Below are 22199 nucleotides of genomic sequence, written 5' to 3'. Positions count from 1 at the left end.
ATCTTAAAGCACAGCGGTAATTTTATTAGACGTTCTCAACCAGAAGCCAGCCCAGGATAAGGCAAGCGGGATTCGTGGTTGTTTAAATTGCTCTTCGCTGATTTTTTCGGAGGATTTGCATCTTCATTTCCATACTATATCTGTGGTGCCGGGGTGGCAGTGCTCTATTCACTGGGGAATCCTTTGTTCAAAATGGGTAGTGTTTAAGTGACGGTATCTCTGGCTGTTCCTTACGCACTGCCCTTTGCACCTTAGGAAGTGAAAGACAGGGTCTCGACCAAAACTCCCCTATCCAAACCGGCCCTTGGCTCAGCTGGGTACAACATCAAAGGCCTGCAAAACCATCAGAAGTGCAGAGACACTCAAATGCCAAGGGTTGGAAATGTGGCAGGAGAGCCTTGATAGACGAGAAGAGATTAAAGGAGCAATCTTCCACCCTCTCTGTATCACGTTATCACATTATCAGAGGTGGATCACTGCCAAGCCAGTTACTCCCATCACATCCCCTTATAAATGTAAATTATCCATCTCCAGGGAAGGATGAGTAAAAAAAATATGACTTGATTCGTGAACTTGAGTAATGAAGGCCAAAAATAGGCAAGGACAGATGGAAATTGAGATACGAGTCCGATAAGTCCAAGTGCTGTTTACCATTAACCAAAGAAACAAAGGAAGCAGGTAATAATTACCTGGATTATTCATTGGGTTTTAACTCTAGATAAACCGTATGCCAGCAATGTGCAGACTAGCTCATCTGAGACTGGTTGCGCTTGAGCCTCCTGCAAGGGGTGAACACAAGGAATCGGTGTAGAGCCCAAGCTGCCTGGCTCTTTGATGTTTCTCCATGGGGGCCCAGAAGGACACAACCTTTCTCCGCGCAACCCGCAGCAGCATCTATGATTCCTCCACGGATGTCAAGGGCTGTTGACCCCATGGAGCAGCACTTGCACTGCTCACCTGTGCCCCACACGGTATACCCTCCAAGTATCCGCTTTGCAAGAGTGCCTAAAGAAGTCTTCTAGGTAGCCCCCAATCCTCCCCCATGCCAACCTGAGGTGTTACAAGAAGTCTTTTCCCCATGCCAGGGAATAGGATTTCCCTGTAAGTGGAACAACAGGTAATATGGACAAGCCCTTCGGCATTGATCTCAGAAAATGTTGATGCAACCGGTGTAAGCCTCCTTCCATAGAGGGGAAAATCCTGAAAAATGAGGCAATGAAACTACCTTCGAATGGCTCTGAGCACATGCCCAGGACTACTCACAAGTCTTTTTCTCTGCAACGTTCATTGGCGCATGGTCAGCGCCGTTTCAAGGCAGCTGCATTGCCTCACGTCCAGGATTTGGCACGTGCAGAGAGGGAGTGGGCCCGGCACGGCGGTGGTGCAGACACGGTCCCAGACATCTGACACACAAACCAGGTGAAACCGTTGTGTGGGCACCTATTCCCACCCTGCACTCTTCTGTGTGTCAACATCTCAGGGACCAGGAGTGTCAGGAAAAGAGCGAGTTCAGCAAATGCACCACTGCAGCCCACTCCCTGCTGCCAGAAGGTCTCCAAGGGGCCAAGTAAAAGGTTTGCATTTAATTTTCACTGGGGGCCAAGAGCTGAGACTCAAGGGGCTACAACCCTGTCAAGGATTTGGTGCTCAAGTGGAGAATCAAGCCCCAAGACCAAGGCCACACCGAGGGAGACTGCTAGAGCCAGGAGTTGATCCTAGGTCTTGTAAGTCCCATTCTCGTGCTTGCATCACAAATCCATTGAACCGTTTATTGATGCAATCTATTCCCTTGCCCAAAGTTCACAGCTAGGAATATTCCTTATAAAGGAAAATATTAGCTTTGACGAGCCAAGTGAAACTCTGCCATGTTAACCCTAGTTTGATCCCGTATTCCCCTTGCTAGGCAGACAGTATCCGCATAGAGATAATCAGTTCTTTAGAACTACCCAGGTATGAGTTTGTACAGAGGAAGCTGTGTCACCCGCACTGTCTGGGAAGGAGAATGGCAGAACCCCTTTTTATTGTCTTTCTTAACAACTCTCTATTGCAACATTGATTGCCCCATGTCCAGGAACCTGTCCCCAGCCCCTCTCTTCCCCACAGCATTTTCACTGGGCCTGTGCTGGGTTTAATTTGCAGAATGGGTCCTGTTTGTTTGGGGCTGGCTTCAGATCGCCACGGGGCTCAGTCTGGTAATACTTTGCTTCCTCTCTATGACTGTCCATCAGGCCAGCCTCTCTCATTCCCGCTCGCTGACTCATCCGTGCTGTCATTACAAGCTCCTCAAAATGCATAGGTTTCTTTTTTCTATTTCTATTTAGGAAAGGGTGGGAGGAAAGCCAGCCTGTGGGAACAAATGATGAGCTTGTCAGGTGCTGGCAAAATGGATTGAATTAGGTGACAGTGGATTTGAATCGTGCTGCTTGCCCTGAATGCATAAATGCCGCCCTCTCCCCCCACCCCACATATGCACCTTTGACAGTCACGGAGCAGTGTCTTTTCCTCCCAAATGCCAAGAAAGCCCAGAGTACTTTCTTGTGATGTGAACTGCTTGGTGCCAGCACTTGCCATCATCGGAGCCCACACTTGCTTGCTTAACGCCAGCTTATGTTTTATGCACCACGTCTCACTATTTACTCCTCAGCCTCCCTACCAAAGGACTGATAACGCTCAGCTTGCACATCAGGCTGGATCCATGACACTGATGCTGTCTTGTCTTGTTTTAGGCCTCGGAGAGGAGCAAGTTTTTTTCAGTCTTCTATCTATCTATTAATGCTGGAAGTTTGATCTCCACGTTTGTTACTCCCGTATTAAGAGGTCAGTTTTGATGTAGCATGCGCCAATAAATTAGTTGCATTGTGACTGCACTACCATGGGTAGTTAGGTTTTTATGATGACTGAATGACAGAAATTACATTATCTCCTGAGTGGCTGGCGTGTGGCATTTATGCCTTGTTAATCCCACCGTAGCAGCATAACAGATTTATGGAAACTAGCAGACGAGTCAGACAGACCATTCTACAGGCTGTATTTATTTGCTTTAAAGCCAGACAGAGTCACTAGGGATGGAAGAAAGATCCATCAGGTCACTTCATCCAGCTTCCTAAAAATGAAAGACTCCTCTCTGTTCTGCAGCCTGTTGGTAACCCATCAAAAGCAACTGACTTTCTCCTATTTGTTGTAGCCTTTAAGGCTGGAGCTACTTTAACAGTACTGCCAAGAGCTTCTGCAGTGTGACCCTTCCCCCTTTAACAGGGCCCCAGGCCCCTGTCACTTGAAGAGGGAAGAGCAGCTGGCTGATGCAGCAGAAGAGGGCAGGCTGGCCATCAATCCCAAATGAAACCATCTGTGTGGGGTTGGGGAGCCATGGGACAGGATGGGCTGGGGCTTTGGGCTTGCAAATCCAGTGCATAAGTCGGGGTGGGCAAAATATGGCCCGGGGGCCAGATCTGGCCCACCAGGCCATTCTATCCAGCACGTGGGGCCTCTAAAAAATTTAGAGAATTAGTATTTATTTGGTCCTGACTGCCTGTCAAAGATGACAGGAGCCAGGGGCAGTAGCACCCAGGGGAAGCCAGCAGCAGGACTCAGCAGCAAGGCCCACCCAGGCCCTCCCCCACCAACCAGAAACCCCTGCCTAGCTTCTGGCCTGGGACCATATGGCTGTTCCTGCTTCCCTGCACGAGAGAGGGAAATGTGGCCCTTGACAGTTTGCCCAAACTCTGTAAGCGACCTTCCACCTGAAATAATTGCCCACCCCTGGCCTAAGCCCAAGCAGGCAGTCTGGCCCCGCATGCTGTGGAGAGAGGAGCTCCCGGGGGAGAAGGACTGCTGGAGACCGATAGATGGGCTCCCAAGGGAGCTGGGAGTGAGGGGGGTGGCCCAAGGGAGTTATGGCTTGTGGTCAACATTCATCCTTCATGGGGAAGACTTTGAGTTTGTGCAGTGGTTTTCTTGCATTGATGTTATGTTTTGAGCTTGATAAAAACAGAGGGCTAGGTTGTGACTATGGGGGAGGAGTGGAGGCCATTCTTGTGGGACACTCTGCAAAAGGCAGTCCAGTTTGGGGTCAGGGACCCAGAGGGCTAAGGGCTGAATGAGTTAGGCCAAAGCTTGGAGGGCTGCAGCCACAGGGAGCAAAAGCAGCCTGGCCTTGGCCTTGGGGACCCAGAGGGCTAAGGGCTAGAATAGCAGGTAGCCCCGCCTGGGGTCAGAGAGCCAGAGGACTGAGATGGATGTAGTGGGCAAGTCTGCCAAGGCTACAGGGCCAGGGACCCCAAGGGCAGAGGGCTGAACCAGAGCACATGAGACAGGAACTAGGGGTCCAAAGTGCACAAGACAAGGGTCGTGGCTCCAGGTGCAAGACAGGGCTGGGCCTTAGGAGCCAAGCTCCAGGACCTGGGCTGAGGGACATAGCCAGAATAAAAGGCCCAGGGCTGGGAAGGCTATGACCCTGGCAAAGGTTCAGAGCCTGGGAGCCAAAAGCTGTACTGGGGCTGTAGGGTCCCCTCCAAATGAACATCAAGTAGCACCTGCAAGACATGGGCATGGTTACAAGGGAGGAAGGAGGCCGCAAGTATAGTCCATAAGCAACTGGTGCTCTGAGGCACTGATAGGGCCAGAGAGCCATAACATAGTGCCCAAGGGGCAAAACTGGGGCCAGCTGGGTACAAGAGGTACCCCCCAGCCAAAGTGGGTACGGGTGACCCTGAGAAAGCCTCCCTTTACTTCACCATAAATCCATCATGGTGTGGTCCTGCTACACCCCCACCCTCACACAGGGCCTGCCTGACTTGGAGGGGTAGGTAGGTACCCCATGCAGCCTGAATGGGTTGGCTGCAGCCTAGAGACTTGTCTGGAGGATAAGCACATGCCCTGTGTCCCACTTATGGCCTGTTTCACATCCTGTCTGCTAAGCTGAGCCCTAAGTCTAGCTGTTCTTGTTTTCTTGTATGGCCATGCCTAGCCACCAAGGTGGGTGGCACACTATAAATACCCAGACTTGCAGACAGAGAAGAGGGTGATCTGTATTGTGAAGGAGCAGGCAGGTGATGGGGGCCGTGACCTTGCAAATTCCAAAGCAGTTGTTTTCTTCTAATGTCCGAAAGTTTTATTTTCGCCAAGTGACTATTTTGCTATCCTGTATCCTGGGAGGCTGGGGGGAGTGTACGTTTGTCTACTATATTTATGCCAAAGCACAGCCAAAGGCAGCCCACATTTCTCTCCCTCTCTTATGTTTGTCAACATTTTCGCGGGAAATGGCCCCTGCCAAATTTAACCAGCGTCCTTCAAATGTAGAAATCAATGTAAACACAGTGCAGCCCCGAGCCAGTAACCACAGGGATGGGCTGAGTGAAAGAAGGGAGCCTGGGATTGTGAAGCTCTTTTCAGCCCTTTCTGGAAGAGGGAGGAAAGCAATTCCTCAGAAACTTGGCAGCTGTGTATGAAGCTTGCTTTTTTTAAAATTTTTTTGGTTGGAGAAATCCAATGGTGTCTGCTTGTGCTGTGTGTCACAGCTCAACATGCACATAATGTTTCACTGCCTGGTTTTTTGGATTGCAGCTAATTCTTTGCAAAGTGAAAAAATAAATTATAGAAGCGCGCTACACTACAATGCTGACCATGGCTTTGCATGTAGAGAATACACAGTAATGACTGAAGGTTTCACTGGCTGTTTTCCGGCAGTGCTTTAGCTATGTAAGCTTTTTTAAAATCATATTTATTTGCTACTGCGTCGCACATGAACGCTGTAATTTCTAACCACCAGTATGCAGACCTCACCATAGAGTCCCTGTCCGGGACTGGTTTCTAGGTTCCCATAAGGAGGAAGCTGGACCGATCCATCGTGCACTAGTGCTCAACATTCCCACAATGCACTACACCTTGAGTTTCTCCAAACCCCGTGTTGGTAACCCAGCTCAGTTCCAGGTGATCGCTGGGACGTGGAGCAGACAAGCTCCGCTGGGGTTAGGAGGACACGCAGCGTGAAGCTGAAGTGCCAGGGTCTAATCTTAGGATCTCACTTGCCTGGGTGTAATGCTGCTGCTCCTGATCACACTGATGGGAGCAAGATCAGATTCTGGCTCTTGAGTTATGAGCCAGTCAAGCTGGTCCAAATGGCGGAGAATGCTGCAACGATTACCCAGGCCTATTAAGCTAAATTGGAAACAGTCAGAGTTGGGGGGCGGATCCTGGGTCATGATGACGAGGTAGTGGCCTAAATCCCTTTGGGTGTGAGGAGAGCTCACCATGCACGTGCTACACCTCTGCAGGGTGTTTGGCCACAGCCCTTTGATGCGATCCGAGATGCCGGTGAGCTCTCAGGGCTCATCACCAGGTCAGAGCATGTGGTGTGAGCTCCCCGAGCTCCCCGGATGGTCGGCATGGCACCTGCCATGTTTAAGCAGCAACAAAGCGTGCTGCTCTTTTCTCTTCCTCTCCTTCCTCCCACCCCTGAATTCAGCAGCAGGGGAAAGGAGGGGACGAGCACCAGTGATGCTCAGCCCCGGGGTTCCCGACCAGCTGCTCCTTCCCTCTTTTCCCCTGCTGTTGAATTGGGGGGAAGGAGGTTGAGGAGGGAGGGGAAGAGGGAACAGCGGCAGTGCTCCCCAACTGGACTCCAGCGCTTTGTGAAAGCAGGGCCCCCTCGATCACAGAGTTCACAGTGGGCGCATTGACACGAGAAGCTAACTGGGCAGCAGCCTAATAATATTGCACAGTAGCGGGCTGGGCAAAAACCATGTTAATACACTATTGAGCAGTAGTATTAGGCTACTGTGCAGTAAGCATCACTAAAAACCCGTGCGCCACCACTACTGCACAGTAGTGTGCGTTACTGCGCATTGTTTTAGTGCTTGGTCGTCCAATTACTAAACTTAATGCGCAGTAACTACAGCACATTAATGAATGTGTAGACGCGCCCAGTGCATGTGAAGCTTCCCGCAGGAGCTGTGCTCAGAGCTAAAACGTGCATTTGTACATAGCCAGAGGGTGCAGTCACACTGCTGCACTCCCTCTGGTGTGCCCCAGGCCACAGTTTCTGTGTGAGATGAACTGGGAAGGGGAAAAGGGCGGTGTGATCCATGGAACAGCTGCAAACGACTGCCTATGGCCCCCGGACCGCCAGGGGTCTAAGGACAGCTGGGGAACCGCTCCTTGAAGCGATAACATCCTCTTCCCCTGGCAGTGCTAGTGTAACATCCTAACGCTGCGGGCAAGCGGGGCGCATGCTTTGGGCGCTGCCTAAGGGAAGAGGCCGCGGTAGGAGAGGGTGGGGGATGCAGGCAATGTGTGCCATGAGCACAGGGCATTCTGGGAATCACAGTTTTGTGGGGCAGCAGTGGAGTTTGCTGCTGGTGGGGGGAGAACCGAGCCCCGTTTTTTGCCACCATTTCTTTGGCTCTTTGCACAGCCACGTCTGTGGCAAAAAAATGGGATGAAACTTTTCCCCAGGCAGCAGCAAACTCCTCTGCCAGTCTAGAGAACTATGATTCCCAGAATGCCTTGCACTCCTTGAGACTGCCCAGCTCTTGCTGTTGTTCCCATGCCTGAAATCAAGAAGGCAGGAGGGGAAGGCACGTTTTTTTCATGCAAAGCCTCTGCCTTGCAGCGTCCATGTTCCTGCGTTGGGTCTTACTGGATCCTATAAACAGGGACCGTAGCCCCACAGGCCAACCGGACCTGCCTTGTTTCCAAATTGTCACCATCAGCAGAGCAGTGGGGCCCTTGCTTTCAAGTGGATTCAATGCACAGTGTCAAGCGTCCCCTTCAAGGAGTTTACAGCTAGGGGAAGGGAGGGATTTGGCAGTAGTCGAGAGCTGGGTGGTAAAGTCTGAATTCAGCATGTTGAAGTAAGATGCTTTTCTTGTCTGTGCTTGTAGGGGACGTGAAATGTTTCGGAGGAGACTGCTTTGCCTTGGCTTTCGGTGTCCCAGCCGTGCTCATGATTTTAGCCCTGGGTAAGTGGGTGTCCCCCCTGGCAGAGGGCAAGCTTAGCTTGGGGCGTTGCCTCAGCACTGGACCCCTGCGGCGGGGCAGTCTGAGCGCCCTCCTGTCTCTCCGGTCCCTTTAGAGCTGTAGGGTTGGCAGGGGACCCAGGGGTCAAAGCGTGCTTTGCCAATTTTGCAGGCTGGGCGCTGCTCTTCTAAGGGGGTTTAGGACAGCACTGCGAGACGTCCTGACTGCTCCTAGGAGCTGGCCCATCGCGGCGGTTCTGTGGGGTGCACCGTGCCGTGACTCTTGTACAGGGATGCTGTGTTAGGATGCAGTGTCTGGAGCCTTCAGAGCAAATGCCCCAGAGGTTTACAGCTCTATCCTTGAGGAGCTTTGGCTGGCAGGACCTGCTCAGTTTGCAGCCCAGAGTTCCCCAGCCGGGAGGCTGGAAGCTGATCACAGTGCTTCAGCTTAATCATGTGCTTAAGGCCATCTCTCCTTTGTGTAAAGCTAGCTTCATGACCCTTTCCCTGTCCAGACAGCCCCACAGGGCAAGTCAGATGAAGCAAATTGCTGTAATTCTGAACCATCCTGCTTTGGATGGCTGCAATTGCACCCACAACTATTGTTATAACCTATTATTACATTACAGTAATTCACCCATATTCCCTGAGCATCGTGAACTAGCTATAATTATAGAGCTGCCCAGATCAGCCCCGTCGGTGTCCTGCCAGCACATGCAGCTGAAACCATTACCAAGGAGCTAATGGGGACTGCATTTCTGTTGCCGTTCCTACGTAGCCAACGCAAACATCACCAGCTGTGAAGTGTCTTGGGGAGTGAGCTCCTTCCATTCCCCCTGTTATACTGCATCAGGGGTGTTAGTCAGCCCCTCGCGTGAGCTCTCATTCAGGCTGTTAGCTTGTTTAATAGTTCTGGGGAGCACGCGGCTTTCAACAACTCCTCGGTAGTCTTCGCTGCATCCCTAGCATGTCCTGGTGGGGACTTCCCACCCATCTCCTCTGGCTGCTGAGCTCCAGAACCAGAAAGGCAATGATGAACTTGTCTCCAGAGGATGTGCCCCTGTATGTCCCCTGGAGAACTTGGGGTCCAGCATGCCGGAGCCCGGCCATTTTGGGGCATGCCGCGTGCTTGGTTGCATTCCTGCTGGAGCACAATGGAGCGGCACTGTGGGCATGTCCACACCGCAGCAGCAGCGTGTCCACATGCATACTCCAACCTGGGACCACACCAGGGAGGCCGCCCAGGGTCAGGTCCAGCAGGTGCTCTGAAGCATGCTGAACACCCAGGTCTCAGAGGGTCTCTGCAGTGATGTATTTCCAGATTGGGCATGTGGATGCTGCTGCAGGTGGGTGGGGCGTGCTCGGGAACAGCCACCCGGGACATCCTGGTATAGACCTTCCCAATGTCGATATAGCCACTTGGTCCTGAGTAGCTCAGGAGCTAGGCAAGCAGCCAAAGTCACACTCACTTTGCACAGTGAAGCAGGGGATGTGTTGCATTATTGCAACACCTGCAATAAAAAAAGAACAAACAACCCACCAAACTGATTCCCATCTGTGCAAAGCCACAGATGGGAAGTGAAAGAGTCATTTGGGGTTTGAGATCTGTGGTCGGAGTATCAGCGGCTAATCCAGAACGCCAGTGACCCGAAAGCTCATGCTTCCTGAGAAAATGAATGTGGCGCCTTCCTGGAAAACTTCCAGCAGAGAGGAGGAAACAGGTCACTGGAGAAACATAATCAGCCAGCAAGTAATGGTACAGCAATTATTTTCAAAATGTGCGTGGCCACAGGCTCATAAAGCTTCCCATTTCCCACATGGGTTGTTCCTATCGGTTTAAGACAGAAGCATATATTCTGTGTGCAGCTGCGTGGCAGGCACCTCTCGCAGGGTCCCGGGAGCTAGGGGGAAAGGCTGGCAAATCTTCGCAGAGCTTCATGGCAAGGTCTGATCAGCGATGGATTTCCTGCTGATCTCATGCTACCATGTAGCGTGCCCCTGTTATGTGACAAATGTCTACCCAAATGCATGCATCTCTGATGGGGCCTTTAGAAAGCCTGCTCTGCTCCCACTCACGCTTCAAGGGAGAAAAGCGATGGGGCAAGGAAAAGGCTTTCAAACGCTCAGGAGACCACGAGCACAGACGATCTCTGCTAACTCCAGTATACGACGTAGGTGGTCTGGTTAATTTAGAAACACACCTGAAATACAAAATGCACATCCTGCCTTGGATCTGGATGACTTTTTCAACATTGTCGGGAATTCAGCCGGTTACTTAGTCATGGGCAGATGGGCTTTTACCATAGTCCTTCACATTTAAAATGCACCCTCAATTTATGGCTCCGGATTTAAGAAACCCCCTCCTCCCCCATCAAATAAAGGCCTGTGGCTGAGGAAACAACCTCTATGGAGCGCGTAAGAGCTTTTTAGCATTTTTAATTCAAATTTAAGACATGGGGCCATTCTTAGAAGAAATGTTTAGCTTCAGAAAGGGTGTCATATTCCCAAGTATACAGCAGCACCCCACGTGTTTGGCAGGGTTTGTAATGAGGATTCAGAGCAGACAAACAAGGTCATTTTCCCTGAGGATAGCCAGTTCCTAATGATTCCCTGTGGGATCTGGATGCCGAGCTGCCCTTTGCACCCATAAAAATCCCCCCATCTCACTGCACGTATGAAAGGGCACATGGGTGATGCATCACATTGGCCATGTGTGCACGTATGTGCTTGCATGAGGTCCACGGCGCGTGAGCCCCATAGGGGCCCCCTGCACAGAGTTGCTGCAGAGCAAGGCCTTAGTCACCGAATGAATCCCAGATTGACGCTCTCATGTTTTGCAGTCATATTTATTTCCGGAAGTGGATTGTACAAGAAGACGCCGCCCCAGGGGAACATCCTACTCCAAGTTTGTCAGTGCGTTGGGGTGAGTGAGTTCCTGTCTCATCGCTTGCACGCCCAGCTCTAAGGCTGCAGCCTTGCAAAGGCAAGGTTTCACCGGGGCCTTTTTTGAAATAATATGCTCAGGAGGTGAGGGGGCTTGGAGGGCTCCCGGTTGGGCTATTGGTGAGCTGTGCGTGGAATAAGAAATGAGGCTTTGCCTCCCAACTACATGCCGAGGAAGTCATGCCTTGTTCATGAGTTATTCTGCTCATGTCAGTGGGGCGGTGGAGTAACGTTGGCAGATTGTGGCCCAACAGACTAATTTGGGGCGTGGGGGGTGACTAGGGCACCAGTGCCGGGGGCATAAACATAGCATAAAAGTAGAAACAGCACCTTCTGTTCTGCGCTGCTGTCTCCCAGGGCACAACCATCTGGTTACACCATAGATCAGCCCCTGAAAAACCAAATGGAAATTTTTAAAGCTTAGATCTGCAGAGTCACTGTTTTATTGTATGTTGTCAGACCTCTGCCTACATTTTCTAGAGCTGTAACACAGACCCATGAACCAGGTTCGCTCTCGTACTGCTATGCCAGGAGTCACCGGCAGGAGCTATTACAGTTTGAGATGCTTTTTATCTCAGTGCTGCTCTTGGGGGAAAAAAATACTGCCAGCTGTTAGCGTTGTCAAGTCGTTCCTCTTAGGGGAGCCTGCAAACGGGCCACTCGGGTCGTTAGCTTATTTAACAGTTCTGGGGAGCACGTGGCTTTCAACAACCACTCGGTAGTCTTCGCTGCATCCCTAGCATGTCCTGGTGGGGACTTCCCACCCATCTCCTCTGGCTGCTGAGCTCCAACAGCAAGCATTTTCTCTCCACCTTAAACTCTCTAGCTAGAGCAAGTACTTGCAGCCGTCATTCCTGGGTGCAGAGAGGGGGAGTTTGCTGTGTTAGTCCAAAGTCAAGCACAAGGCAGGGTACAGATGCACTTTATAGACCAACTCAGGCAGAGATGCATAAGGTTTTGTGAGCTGAGCTCACTTCACTGGATGCCATCGCAGAGCCAGGACTTGAGGCTCAGATTAATGCGAGGAGGTTGTCTGGGGTTTGTGTCTTATCGCTTCTGTTCACAGATTGGGGTACGCAGAGAGAGGTACTTAGCTGGGTTAGTCTGAAGTCAGGCAGAAGGGAGGGTTATGTGTAATTACTCATCACTAATTTCTCATCCAAAAAGAAACCAGCCTTACAGGCCCTGCTATCTACTAGTCCTCCAGAGGGGAGAGGCAGGGTTGATGCTCAGATAGGCCTGCAGAAGAACCGAGGGATGAGAAGTGTGGCAGTGACATTGCAGTAGATAATGAGGCATTTCCTTCTCCTTGACAGTGGCCAACTCCAAAGCGTGGCTTTTAGAGAAGAAAAATGGCCAGAAGGCTGTTCTGTGAATTTGAGATGAGCAGGCTTTTCGCATGACGGGTGTTATATCAAGTAGGAAATGATCTTTGTGCCTAGTGTCAAACATAACTTTGAGAGATACAACAAGAATGCAGGTCGTTTGCACGGAGCTCCCTTCATCATACCGACATGAAAGGAAACTTCTCCAAGAGACACAGCCATGCAAGGCCCCATCTTGCAAGCCTGCGACTCCCACTGCCTTCAGTGCGAGCATCCCGCAGGGCCACCTATTGTGCGTCCAAACAGACTTGGGCACCTAAGTGTGGTTTTAATCCAGTCTGTTCAAGTCCCCGAAAATCCAGCAATGCATCCATTTTTGTAGCACGCTCGCCTTGCTGTTAAGACTGAGTCACAAAAAAGCAGCAAGGAGGAGGTCCTACCTACCTTGTGCATTAACTGGTTTTCAGGGACTCGCGCGGGGTGGAGTAGTATCCCGCTTAGACATCTAAATCTACTTGCACGCCGAACTGATGGAATAAAATCTGGCCCCTCAGAGAGTCACTGGACTTGTCTTGAAGTAGAAAGTGTACAGAGACTTGTCCGTGAGACTTAAAAAGAGGGAGGGGACCAGTGGACCTGCCAGGTGGATGGGATCAGGACATTAATAATGATAAGCCCCAAATGTGCAGTGCTGAGGGTGGGGCCCAGAGGCAAGGGGCTTGCAGACATTTAATTGCACTGAAGAGCTTTGAGAGTTATTTTTTTTCTGTCTACAACATACAGATGTTTTAGCCTGATATCAGGAAACATCAAAACAAGCAAAGCCTCCTGTGCAAAAGGCCATCCTTAGGAAGGAAAAATGAAGAGGCTAGACATGCACCTGGCTGGTGTCGTCTGACCCCAGCGCTCCTTCCTGCCCAGGGCACGGGGTCGGACTCGGTGATCTACTGAGGTCCCTTCCAACCCTTCATCTATGAATCTATAAGAGTGCAAACACAAATGGAGGAAGGAGTGGGCAGGTTACAGCACTCAAGAAAAGGGATCCGGTCAGTATAGTAGGCTGCAACCTCAATGTGAGTCAACTAGGTGGTGATGCTGTCACAAAAAAAGTGAATCTCATTCTGAGATCCATGAACAGCCACATAGGGCATGGGAGATAAGCATTCAGCTCCCCTCAGTCCTGGTGAAACCTCAGCTAGAGTAGCATGTCCAGTTTTCATCGCTGTCCTTTACAGCAGATGTAGACAAACTCAAGAGAGTCCAACAGAGAGCAACAAGAATGACCAGCGGCTTGGAAAACCCAATCTTTAAGGAAAGGTGGATGGGACTGGGCTCACTGAGTCATATGAAGGCTGAGTAGGAAACTGCATGCACCAGCAGCAAGGAAGGGAAATGAGATGGGATGAGGGAGATGGCTTCATTCGAGGAGGACACGGTACGTCTTCCAATATGGAAAAGCCTGAAGCAAAGAGACGACGGTCAGTTCTTTACAGGTGGTGGCAGGAGGATACGAAGAAATCCGCTTCATTTGCAGTTTTAGTTTGTAGCTAGAAAGAAAAAATGGTCCAGCTGATAGTGTGACAATGAAACGCTGGAACAGGCTCTCCAGGGAGGTCATGAAGCTTGTTGAGGACAAGTCAGACAAGCGCCGCTCAGAAATGGTCTAGATATGCCGTATCCTGCCTCCATGTGGAGGCTTGGACGTATCGACTGCTAGGGTCCCTTCCCGCCCCCCGCTTTTATGGTTCTCTGATTCTGTAGTAGGAAGGAGAGTGGTTATTTCCTGAATAACCCAAAGCATTGACTTTGTCTGGCCAGCTGCTCCTGCAAAAGGTGGGCTCCTGGGAATGAAGAAGTGCCAAGCGAAGGACCCGAGTTAGCAGGGGTCCTGTAGCTGCACAGACCAGGTGAAGGCCTGAGGATGAGAAGGGCAGTTTTGAGCTGGAAAGTCTATATGGATGGGACATGGGGGTGCAGTGGAGGTTAAAGGGGGTTAAATGTGATTCATTTGTGCTTCCTTCTAGTTTGCCATTAAGAACCGGGTGAAAAACCGCTCCCGTCTAATTCCGAAGCGGGAACACTGGCTCGATTGGGCATCAGAGAAATACTCAGTAAGTGGTGCCTTGCACGAAGAGGTTTCTATGCCCTGCCCGCAAGGGGTACATGGGCAATTACATTTCAATATGGTGGCATGAAAGGGACACATCATTCCAAGCTGTGAGTCCTTGAATACTCAGACATGGGCAAATTTCCCTTTACATGAAATTCAGAAAATCCACAGCCCATTGACACGGTTCAAGAAGCACTAAAAAGCCGTGCAATATGCAGCACTGAGCAGCAAATCCAGCACACACATATCTCCTGCGATTTGCGTATGCAGCTGGGTGCATTCGGTTGTCTACCGCTCCCACCACCCTCCACCTAGCCCGGATGATCAAGTGCGCTGTATTTTCAGCACGGCCCTGATCTGGACTGGGAGTCTGCAATACAAATAATGGGGGTGCCACGACTAAAGACAATAAACGCTTTGCCACCCAGTTCCTCGGGGTTAACTGGGGGCCTCCACACACCAGGGACTGAAATTGCCATCAGCTCTTCCACCGTCCTTTTATCTTTCCCTGAATAGAAACAACTGATCAAGGAGGTTAAAATGGTGACACGCGTCCTCTTCCTGTTCATCCCACTGCCGATGTTCTGGGCCCTGTTTGATCAACAGGTAAATTACAGGACGGCGCAGGCAGGGCGGTGGGGTCTCAGGGGGACCGCACATTTGGAGGGACTGCCCTGAAGTCACAGAGCGCCAGGGACCTATCGTCTCCCCAGGAAGGATCTGCTTGGGTCGAAGAGCTGGTGCCTGGTATGCAGGGTGGCTTGGCCTCCAGTGTATGGCTTGGTTCCTAGGGCGAGGGAGATGAGTGGATGGAAAAAGCATGTCGGGCTTAATTGCAGAAGAAAAAGAGGAGTGAAAAAAGAAGGGCTGGGGAGAGGCGGGATAAACGAGCAGGAGAGAGGGACTGGGGAGCCCAGCGAAGGAAGGAAAAGAGAAGCAAGGCCCTTTCAGTGCTCCCCTTTCCTCTACTATTATCTTCTCATCCCGACCGGAGGGCTTAGTGTGGTCTGTTTTGTCCTTAGGGGTCCAGGTGGACACTGCAAGCAACAAAAATGGATGCCGACTTTGTACGTATTTGACATTATTAAGGAGTACAAAAGCAGAACTTACTTTTGGATTAATTGAATTAACATTTAGGAAAAGATTTCTTCTCAATATTTAAATCTGCTGCTTTCCAGCTTTGTGAGAGCTGCGGTTTTTTGTTGATGAAAAAAGCTGGAGATGCCCACGTAGGTTTTCCTAAGGCTCAGGGCAAGAAGGGTGGCCTAATGACATAGGGGGGCTCTGAGCCAAGAATACCTCAGCTCGTATCCCGGATTGGGGAGTGAATCCCCCTGTAAGCATTAACCAGTCACTTATCATCCCAGGCCATGTTTAATCCCTCTCAGAAAGGTTCATACAGCCATCGTGACCTGCATCTGGGAACCGGGGGGTCTTTATTTATGCTAAGTGCATATCCAATGGTACCTTATTCAGGCATCTACAAACGAACAAAACCCATTGGTAAAGTGTGGGGAGGCTGTATCTTTAATTAGTCAATAAGTGTAAAGGACTTTAGAAATGGACGTTGCAAATGAAGCAAGGCACAACCACAGATAAATGTGAAACCTGTCTGAGTAAGGATTTCATTATTTAGAGTTGCCTTTCCAGGCAGGAACCTTACCAGGCTAACCCAAGTTTACCTGTGGACAGTTAAATCAGCACTTACACATGGAAACACCTGTCTCTAAAGTGGTTTTCATTTCCAAAATATAAACCCTACCAGGTCACTCACATTAGTTGCTCATCCAGGTTAATTATTCCAAATGAGGCATAAAAAGACAACACCTTGGGTAATATTTTATCTCCTGTCAATCCTAGAAAGCAAAATCAGTGCCGATTCACACCGCTGCCATTCTGGGGATATAACTAGATACGCTTTCCCCTGTATTTCTGCAGGTATCTATTTAGTGCTACATTAACAAAGCATCTAAGAATCAATGATTACGTGATTAAATTTTCCATTCCTTAAAATAAACCAGTTAGGGATTTTATGTGCCAGGGGTTTCAGCTTCTGTACCAGAGTGTCTCCAAAACCTTTATCCCCCCCTCTCGCACAGCGAGGGAAGACCGAATATCATGAATGAACATTACTGTTATCCCAGTGTTACTGAGATGGTGCCTCTTTTCGGCTTCCCAGAAGTCTGGTTTGTAAAATCCCCGTTGTTTCCTCTGCCAGAGGTTTCTCTGGGTAAGGAATGGATTAAGAGGTAATGAAGGTTGGGTCTGTTTTGGTGTAAGGTGAAATGCTCATACTTCCATAGGACCAAATTCACATGCAGTATGAGTCTTGCAAATCGGTGGAAGGATGGGGGTGGGGGAGATCCTTCCCGTGGTGTTTTTACCTTTGTAACGGTTATGCTGCTTTTTCTGTGCACTGTACTTCCAAGTCCCCCGTTTCTGCTCTCTGCAGCGACTGGCAGACATTTTGCATTCAGCTCAGTGCACACTGCCAGGGACAGGGCAAGCACATACTCTGCCCTTTCTTCCCGTGGTTGGTTTTTCCTTTGTTCTTCTCTTAATCAAAAAGGAAATGCATTCTGTCTGCAACTATCAGTTTGCTCTTTGCGCTCAGAGAAATCCCTGCCCGAGTCAAGTGTACATCTCCTCCTCTCTCAAGACTGCTAAACTTTCCTTTTTGTGAATGAATTTGTATCCTTGGCTCAAAAGATTTAGGGCTGTTTATATCCGGAGAAGAGGTTGCTTCCAGTGTTATCGTGTGATACAATCTCCCCCATTTACCCTCTTTTGAGGGGTATAATTTTCTTCTGCAAATAATTCCATTCTGTTCCATATTCCTCGAAGAGAGATGGCAGAGAGATCACCACACCAGCACAAAGTGTCTAAGATGCTGCTGTGACTGTGGAGAGCTGTACTGCTTATTGTGGGTACAGTGATATCTAGGGAGCTACTGAATTTGCGATTTTTTGGGATTTTGCAGATTCTGTGAAATCCGGCATTGCTTGTGAAATCCAAAAGTCACAGAAACAAATAACTTATCAAAAATAAAATGCAGCTCCCCAGAGGGAGTCCGCAGTCTTTAGTACGCTGCAGCAGCCCACTGGGATGGGGAAGGGGTGGGGGCTGCCCACTCAAAGGGCTGGCAGCAAGATGGCTGCTGACTGGCTGTGAGGGCTGCCCCTCCCCACCAAATGGCGGTAAGGGGCAGGGCTGCATGACAGACAGCCTTCATAGCCAATCAGTGGCAAGGAGCAGAGCCACATGATAGGCAGCCCCAGCAGCACTGGGGCCTCTTGGCCAATCAGGTGAGGGTCTATGAACTGGCTGCTTGGGCCCACATTCTGCCCACAAAATCAGGGGGAAGCCCCTGCAAATTAGTTAGGTCCCTAGTTCTGTCTTAGTGTTTATGAAGCATTGTAAATTTGTAATTGTTTTTGTGTTTCAGGCAGGACTTATCCTTAAACCTGACCAAATGCAGGTAAAGAACCTGGAGGACATTGCACTGTCTTTGAAAGAGACCAGACTTTCTAATTCCTTGTTCACTCACTGCACTTACGGTCCCCGCCTGGCTCCCAGTGAAGAAAATGGCAACCCTCCCATTGACTTCCACGGTGCAGGCTCAGATCCTTAATTTGCTAGATATTTTGCAGACGCTTACAGTCTTATGGCCTTAGCACTTTCGTAGGCCGTTAACAGATATCACATTTGAGGTGGGTCTGCTTGTCCCGCCATTTGACTTGGATCAAAACAGGAGCAGCACAGCCATTTACACGTCACCCTTCCAACTTCCATGGCTGTTCCTCTGACAATAGGTAGCAAGCAAGAGCATGCAGCCTAGCCTGCTTGTCCCTGGAATGACCCACGGTAACCCTGCAGGCACACATTGCTATGTCCTGGAAGAAGCATTAGCACATTTTATTGACATAGTTCACAGGGAGTTAAAGTGAGACAATGGACTTGGAGCCCTGAACAAACAGCTGCCACCAAGGACAAATGCAACATTGAGATGGCTGGCGGATGTTCAGTTAAAGGCTCTGTAGTCCCAGCTATCGTGCCTCATGCTGTACCTTCACGTGCAGGAGGTACTGGGGGTCAGATCCCAAATGCATCCTATTCCTGATGCATAGAGAGCCAGGGATCTTGATCCCCAGCTTCCCCTGCACTGGCAAGTAACAAGCCGGGGGTCCGGTGCTCCCGTGGCTTGGATCACAAGTCAGCTGGTAGGCACTCCCATGCAGAGGAGTGCATTGGAGGCCTTGGCTGACCAGCAGTTAACTGGTTAGTCATGTCTTAAGTGTTATGACGCCGGGGGCCCTTTTTACAGCCTGAGTCCAATAGCCAGCTCAGGACTCCTAATGCAGGGACTGCATCAGAAACCTGCCCGGGGTGGGCTGAGAGGGGCTGTGGTTATGGCTGTTCCTGTTCTAGGTCAACTCAATGGCATCTTTTGAGCAAAGGTACAATTAGGGAAGGTCGTCAAACTGCTCCAACCAAAACCAGAGCCAGACCAGCCCCCAACCACCCTTGGAGAAGTTAGACACGTGCTAATTTCCCTTCTCTAGGTCCCCGTGCTGTGAGGGCATTTTCTGGTTCACCCCTTGCAGCAGAGGTGAAGTGTTAAGGTTCCCAGACTGTGCAGGGTTATCCCAGTTGGTAACAGCACTGCTGTGCTCCCCAGGGGTGGGCGAGCAGCTTCAGAGAAATTCAAAGGCCGAACTTCCTTGAAATCCACACTTGGAGATCTAAGGGTGTTTGATGGTTGCTCCCCACAGTCCTTATTCCTTCGCATGCCCTCCCTTCTCCTTGGAAGCACAATGAAGGACACCCCATGAGACATGCCGCTCTTGTGGGATCTCTGACATGACTGGCACCGGGAATGGTTGGAAAACCCTCAAAGAGGTCCCCTCATCATGAGATTTTTCAACACAATGTTGAAGAACCACAATCCTGGCGTCATTGTTAGGGTTTGGAGGGGATTTCCTGACACAAAAGTTCCCCCATCTCTATTGCCTGTAGATGTCTGTGTAATCTTTGAAAACATCTTGCTTCAGTTTCCCCCTCTGCAAAATTGGACTAATACCCCAGAGCTGCCTCCAAAGGGTATTGCACAGATGCATCCATTCATGTTTGCAAAAACTGAATAGGAGCAGTTATCAAACTGTAAAGTGTGATTATATTTTAACGGAAGTTTTATGTGTTTGCTCATGTCCCTCCTATAATGGCATTATTTTTGGAGGGCAGTGCTTTATGGATTTAAGTACTGTATGTGGCTTTCCATTCACTAATCTCTGCTGTTCTTTGGTATTGCAGTTTCTAAATCCACTTCTGATTCTTATCTTCATCCCCATTTTTGACCTTGGGCTCTACCCCCTGTTAAATATGTGCAGATTCAATTTTACGTAAGTACTCAATGCAGCGGATGCGGCTTAAGCTTTATTCTTTTGCAGCAGCAGTGCAGAAGAATAACTGGATGAGAAATGCAGGCTTGCATGTTTCTGAATGAGCCTTGGGTCTTGCATTTGCCAGCATTGCCAAATTACTGCAAAGTCCGTAGATGTTCCACAGAGGGGAAAGGCAAATTAGGTTGGCCCGGTCCCTTGTGCTTTGTGTAGTGCAAATGAAAATGTCTCAAGCAGCAGGGCAATGTCCCATGTTAGAGCAGATTTTTTTTGTTAGCAAGTTTTTCCTGACAGTCAACTTCCTCTCTCCCTTTCTGAATTTCTTTCCACTGCTTCTCATTGTATATCTTGTACTGCTCTCATTCCCTTCCTGCCTTAGAGACTGATGGAGCCTGTCCCTGTGTTCATTTCCTGCAAGGGCCAAGCTCAAAGGCCACCCTTGCTCTCCAGTCCCCTGCAAAGCCAATGGGAGTCTTTCTGTTGACTTCAGCGGGCCACATATCAGGCCTTCCAAGGTCAATGCCCTTATTAGTTGAGGACCCGGGCGGGCCCTTTCTGAGCAGAGCCCCAGCCATACTTCCCATACATGCTAGGAGCATTGCATTTTCCTAAGCCACAGCATCTCTGGAGCACATGCTGGGCATTGCTTCTGCATGCTACGCCAAAGTGCCCTTGCACAGCATCAGAATCACCTCTTATCCCATCACACTTCCAAACACTGAACACACACACACAGATTAAAAGTCATGCCCTGCAGCACAGGCTGGAGAAAATCCTGTGCTTTGGGGCCTGCTCCACCATATCATATTGCACTTACAATTACATTGGATGCAGATCAGTCTTTCCTTCCCTGAGATTAACATTTTGTCTTGAACAGGGACTAAGAGCACCTATCCCACATGCAGCAGTGTTCCCAAGAGACATCACTTGGTTCAGAAATCTGCATTATTTCAATCCCAATGCCAGATCTGGGCCAACAATATTGATTTATTGCAACATCGTAAAGTGCCCACACGTCTGGCTATCCTGGGGCATTTAATTGAGGGATGAGCTCAAGCTCCAAAATTTGGACCCATAATTTAGATTTCCAACAGCTCAGCGTTCAGGACAGTTTGGGTTTGGAGTTTTGGATCAGACTATTGGATCTGCTGTGCAATTTTGGTTCAGACCCTGAGAAAGACCGGAGACATTTGCAGCTGTTTGACCTCATTCCAGATCTGTATTATAATCATTCAAATGCATTTTGATTTTGATCCCTCTCTGAACTCAGAAGTCCAGTTGGGATCAATGTCTGCTTTTTAACCTGCTCTAAATCAGTATAGCTATAATGGAGTCACTCTTCATTTATACCAAGACAGTAGGTGAGATCTGAACCTATTCCATGTGCGTCTTGAAAAATAATACAGCCTGTGTGATGCAGATGGTTGGAAATTTTGATAATTATAAATGATATATTTTTCTGTTCTGGAAGCTTGCTGTTCAATAGTCTGCTGCCTTTTTTGTCTTTCCCCAAAGAGGCTTGAAGATATATAATTTGTGGTGCTTCCTCCGGTGTTGTAAGTTAACATTATGCCAGAAGCGATTCCCACTAGAAGAGCTCGGGACAAGACGATGTGAAACTTGCAAGCAAAGAGCTTTTTTCATGGCATATCAGTTTTAATTGGCCTCGGTGCTGGTTTCACACCGTATAATAGAACAGTTTTCAACGAAGTGATTGTCAGCTTCAGCAGCACATCAGCCGCGATGCCACCTGTTTGGACAGTTTAATTCATGAGTTTGGAATATCTTTGACTCTGAGGGATGGTATTTATACATTTTAAATGACGCTTTGTATAATGAAATCTCTGTCGTTCACTCTGCAGGCCTATTAAAAAAATGGCAACAGGTATGATCCTTGCAGCTCTGGCATTTGCAGCCGCAGCCATCATAGAAGTCAAAATTAATGTAAGTCTAAAGCAGCCGCATGGAAGGAGATGTGCACAATCCCTGATAAATGTATTATCTCTCTCATTCGGCTACTTTATTGATGGCGATGGGATAGTGCCCCTTTTAACTACTGTACAGCTTGATATGTGTCATTAATGCACACTTTACCATTGAACAGATTGATATTACTAAGACTGTCATTTTTATCTGGCTGCCTCTCTCTCTAATCTTTGCAGTTCTGCTGAGTTGATCGTCTCTATTGGTTCCTAGTATATAGTGCTTTCCATCATCAAAGTGCTTGACAAACACCCAATTAACACTAGTGGCTAATTCCAAAGAGGTAGTGCTTCCTTTCTTCTGTCTGTGCTTTGTTTTCTGCTTGAATTTAATAGGGCTGGGTTTTTGACTGGGGGTGGGGTGGGGTGGGGTGGGTGGGCAGTCCTTTCCTTTCATGATTTTCAGATTAGATTTGTTTGCCAATGATAATGCGTGTGAATGTGCTCATTTGCTCAGTTCAGGGGTGGCCAACCTGTGGCATGGG

General features: G+C 49.3%; 1 protein-coding gene across 2 annotated transcripts in view; it reads left to right on the top strand.

Annotated features, from left to right (window-relative positions):
* SLC15A2 (solute carrier family 15 member 2) overlaps positions 1–22199 on the top strand; it is a 76845-nt gene that overhangs the window by 37642 nt on the left and 17004 nt on the right. For both annotated transcript variants that reach the window (XM_090046013.1, XM_090046012.1), the window contains 9 exons: positions 2727–2817; positions 7881–7958; positions 10796–10878; positions 14248–14334; positions 14850–14939; positions 15356–15400; positions 17779–17811; positions 19644–19732; positions 21595–21676. In XM_090046013.1, coding sequence (XP_089902139.1) covers positions 2727–2817; positions 7881–7958; positions 10796–10878; positions 14248–14334; positions 14850–14939; positions 15356–15400; positions 17779–17811; positions 19644–19732; positions 21595–21676 — 678 coding nt within the window. The remainder of the gene's footprint in view (positions 1–2726; positions 2818–7880; positions 7959–10795; positions 10879–14247; positions 14335–14849; positions 14940–15355; positions 15401–17778; positions 17812–19643; positions 19733–21594; positions 21677–22199) is intronic.

This window comes from Crocodylus siamensis, chromosome 4 (assembly GCF_052110815.1).
Source record: "Crocodylus siamensis isolate JL-2025a chromosome 4, ASM5211081v1, whole genome shotgun sequence".
Lineage (NCBI taxonomy): Eukaryota > Metazoa > Chordata > Crocodylia > Crocodylidae > Crocodylus > Crocodylus siamensis.
The sequence above is the reverse complement of the archived record's forward strand: the minus strand, read 5'-3'. Positions and strand labels throughout refer to the sequence as shown.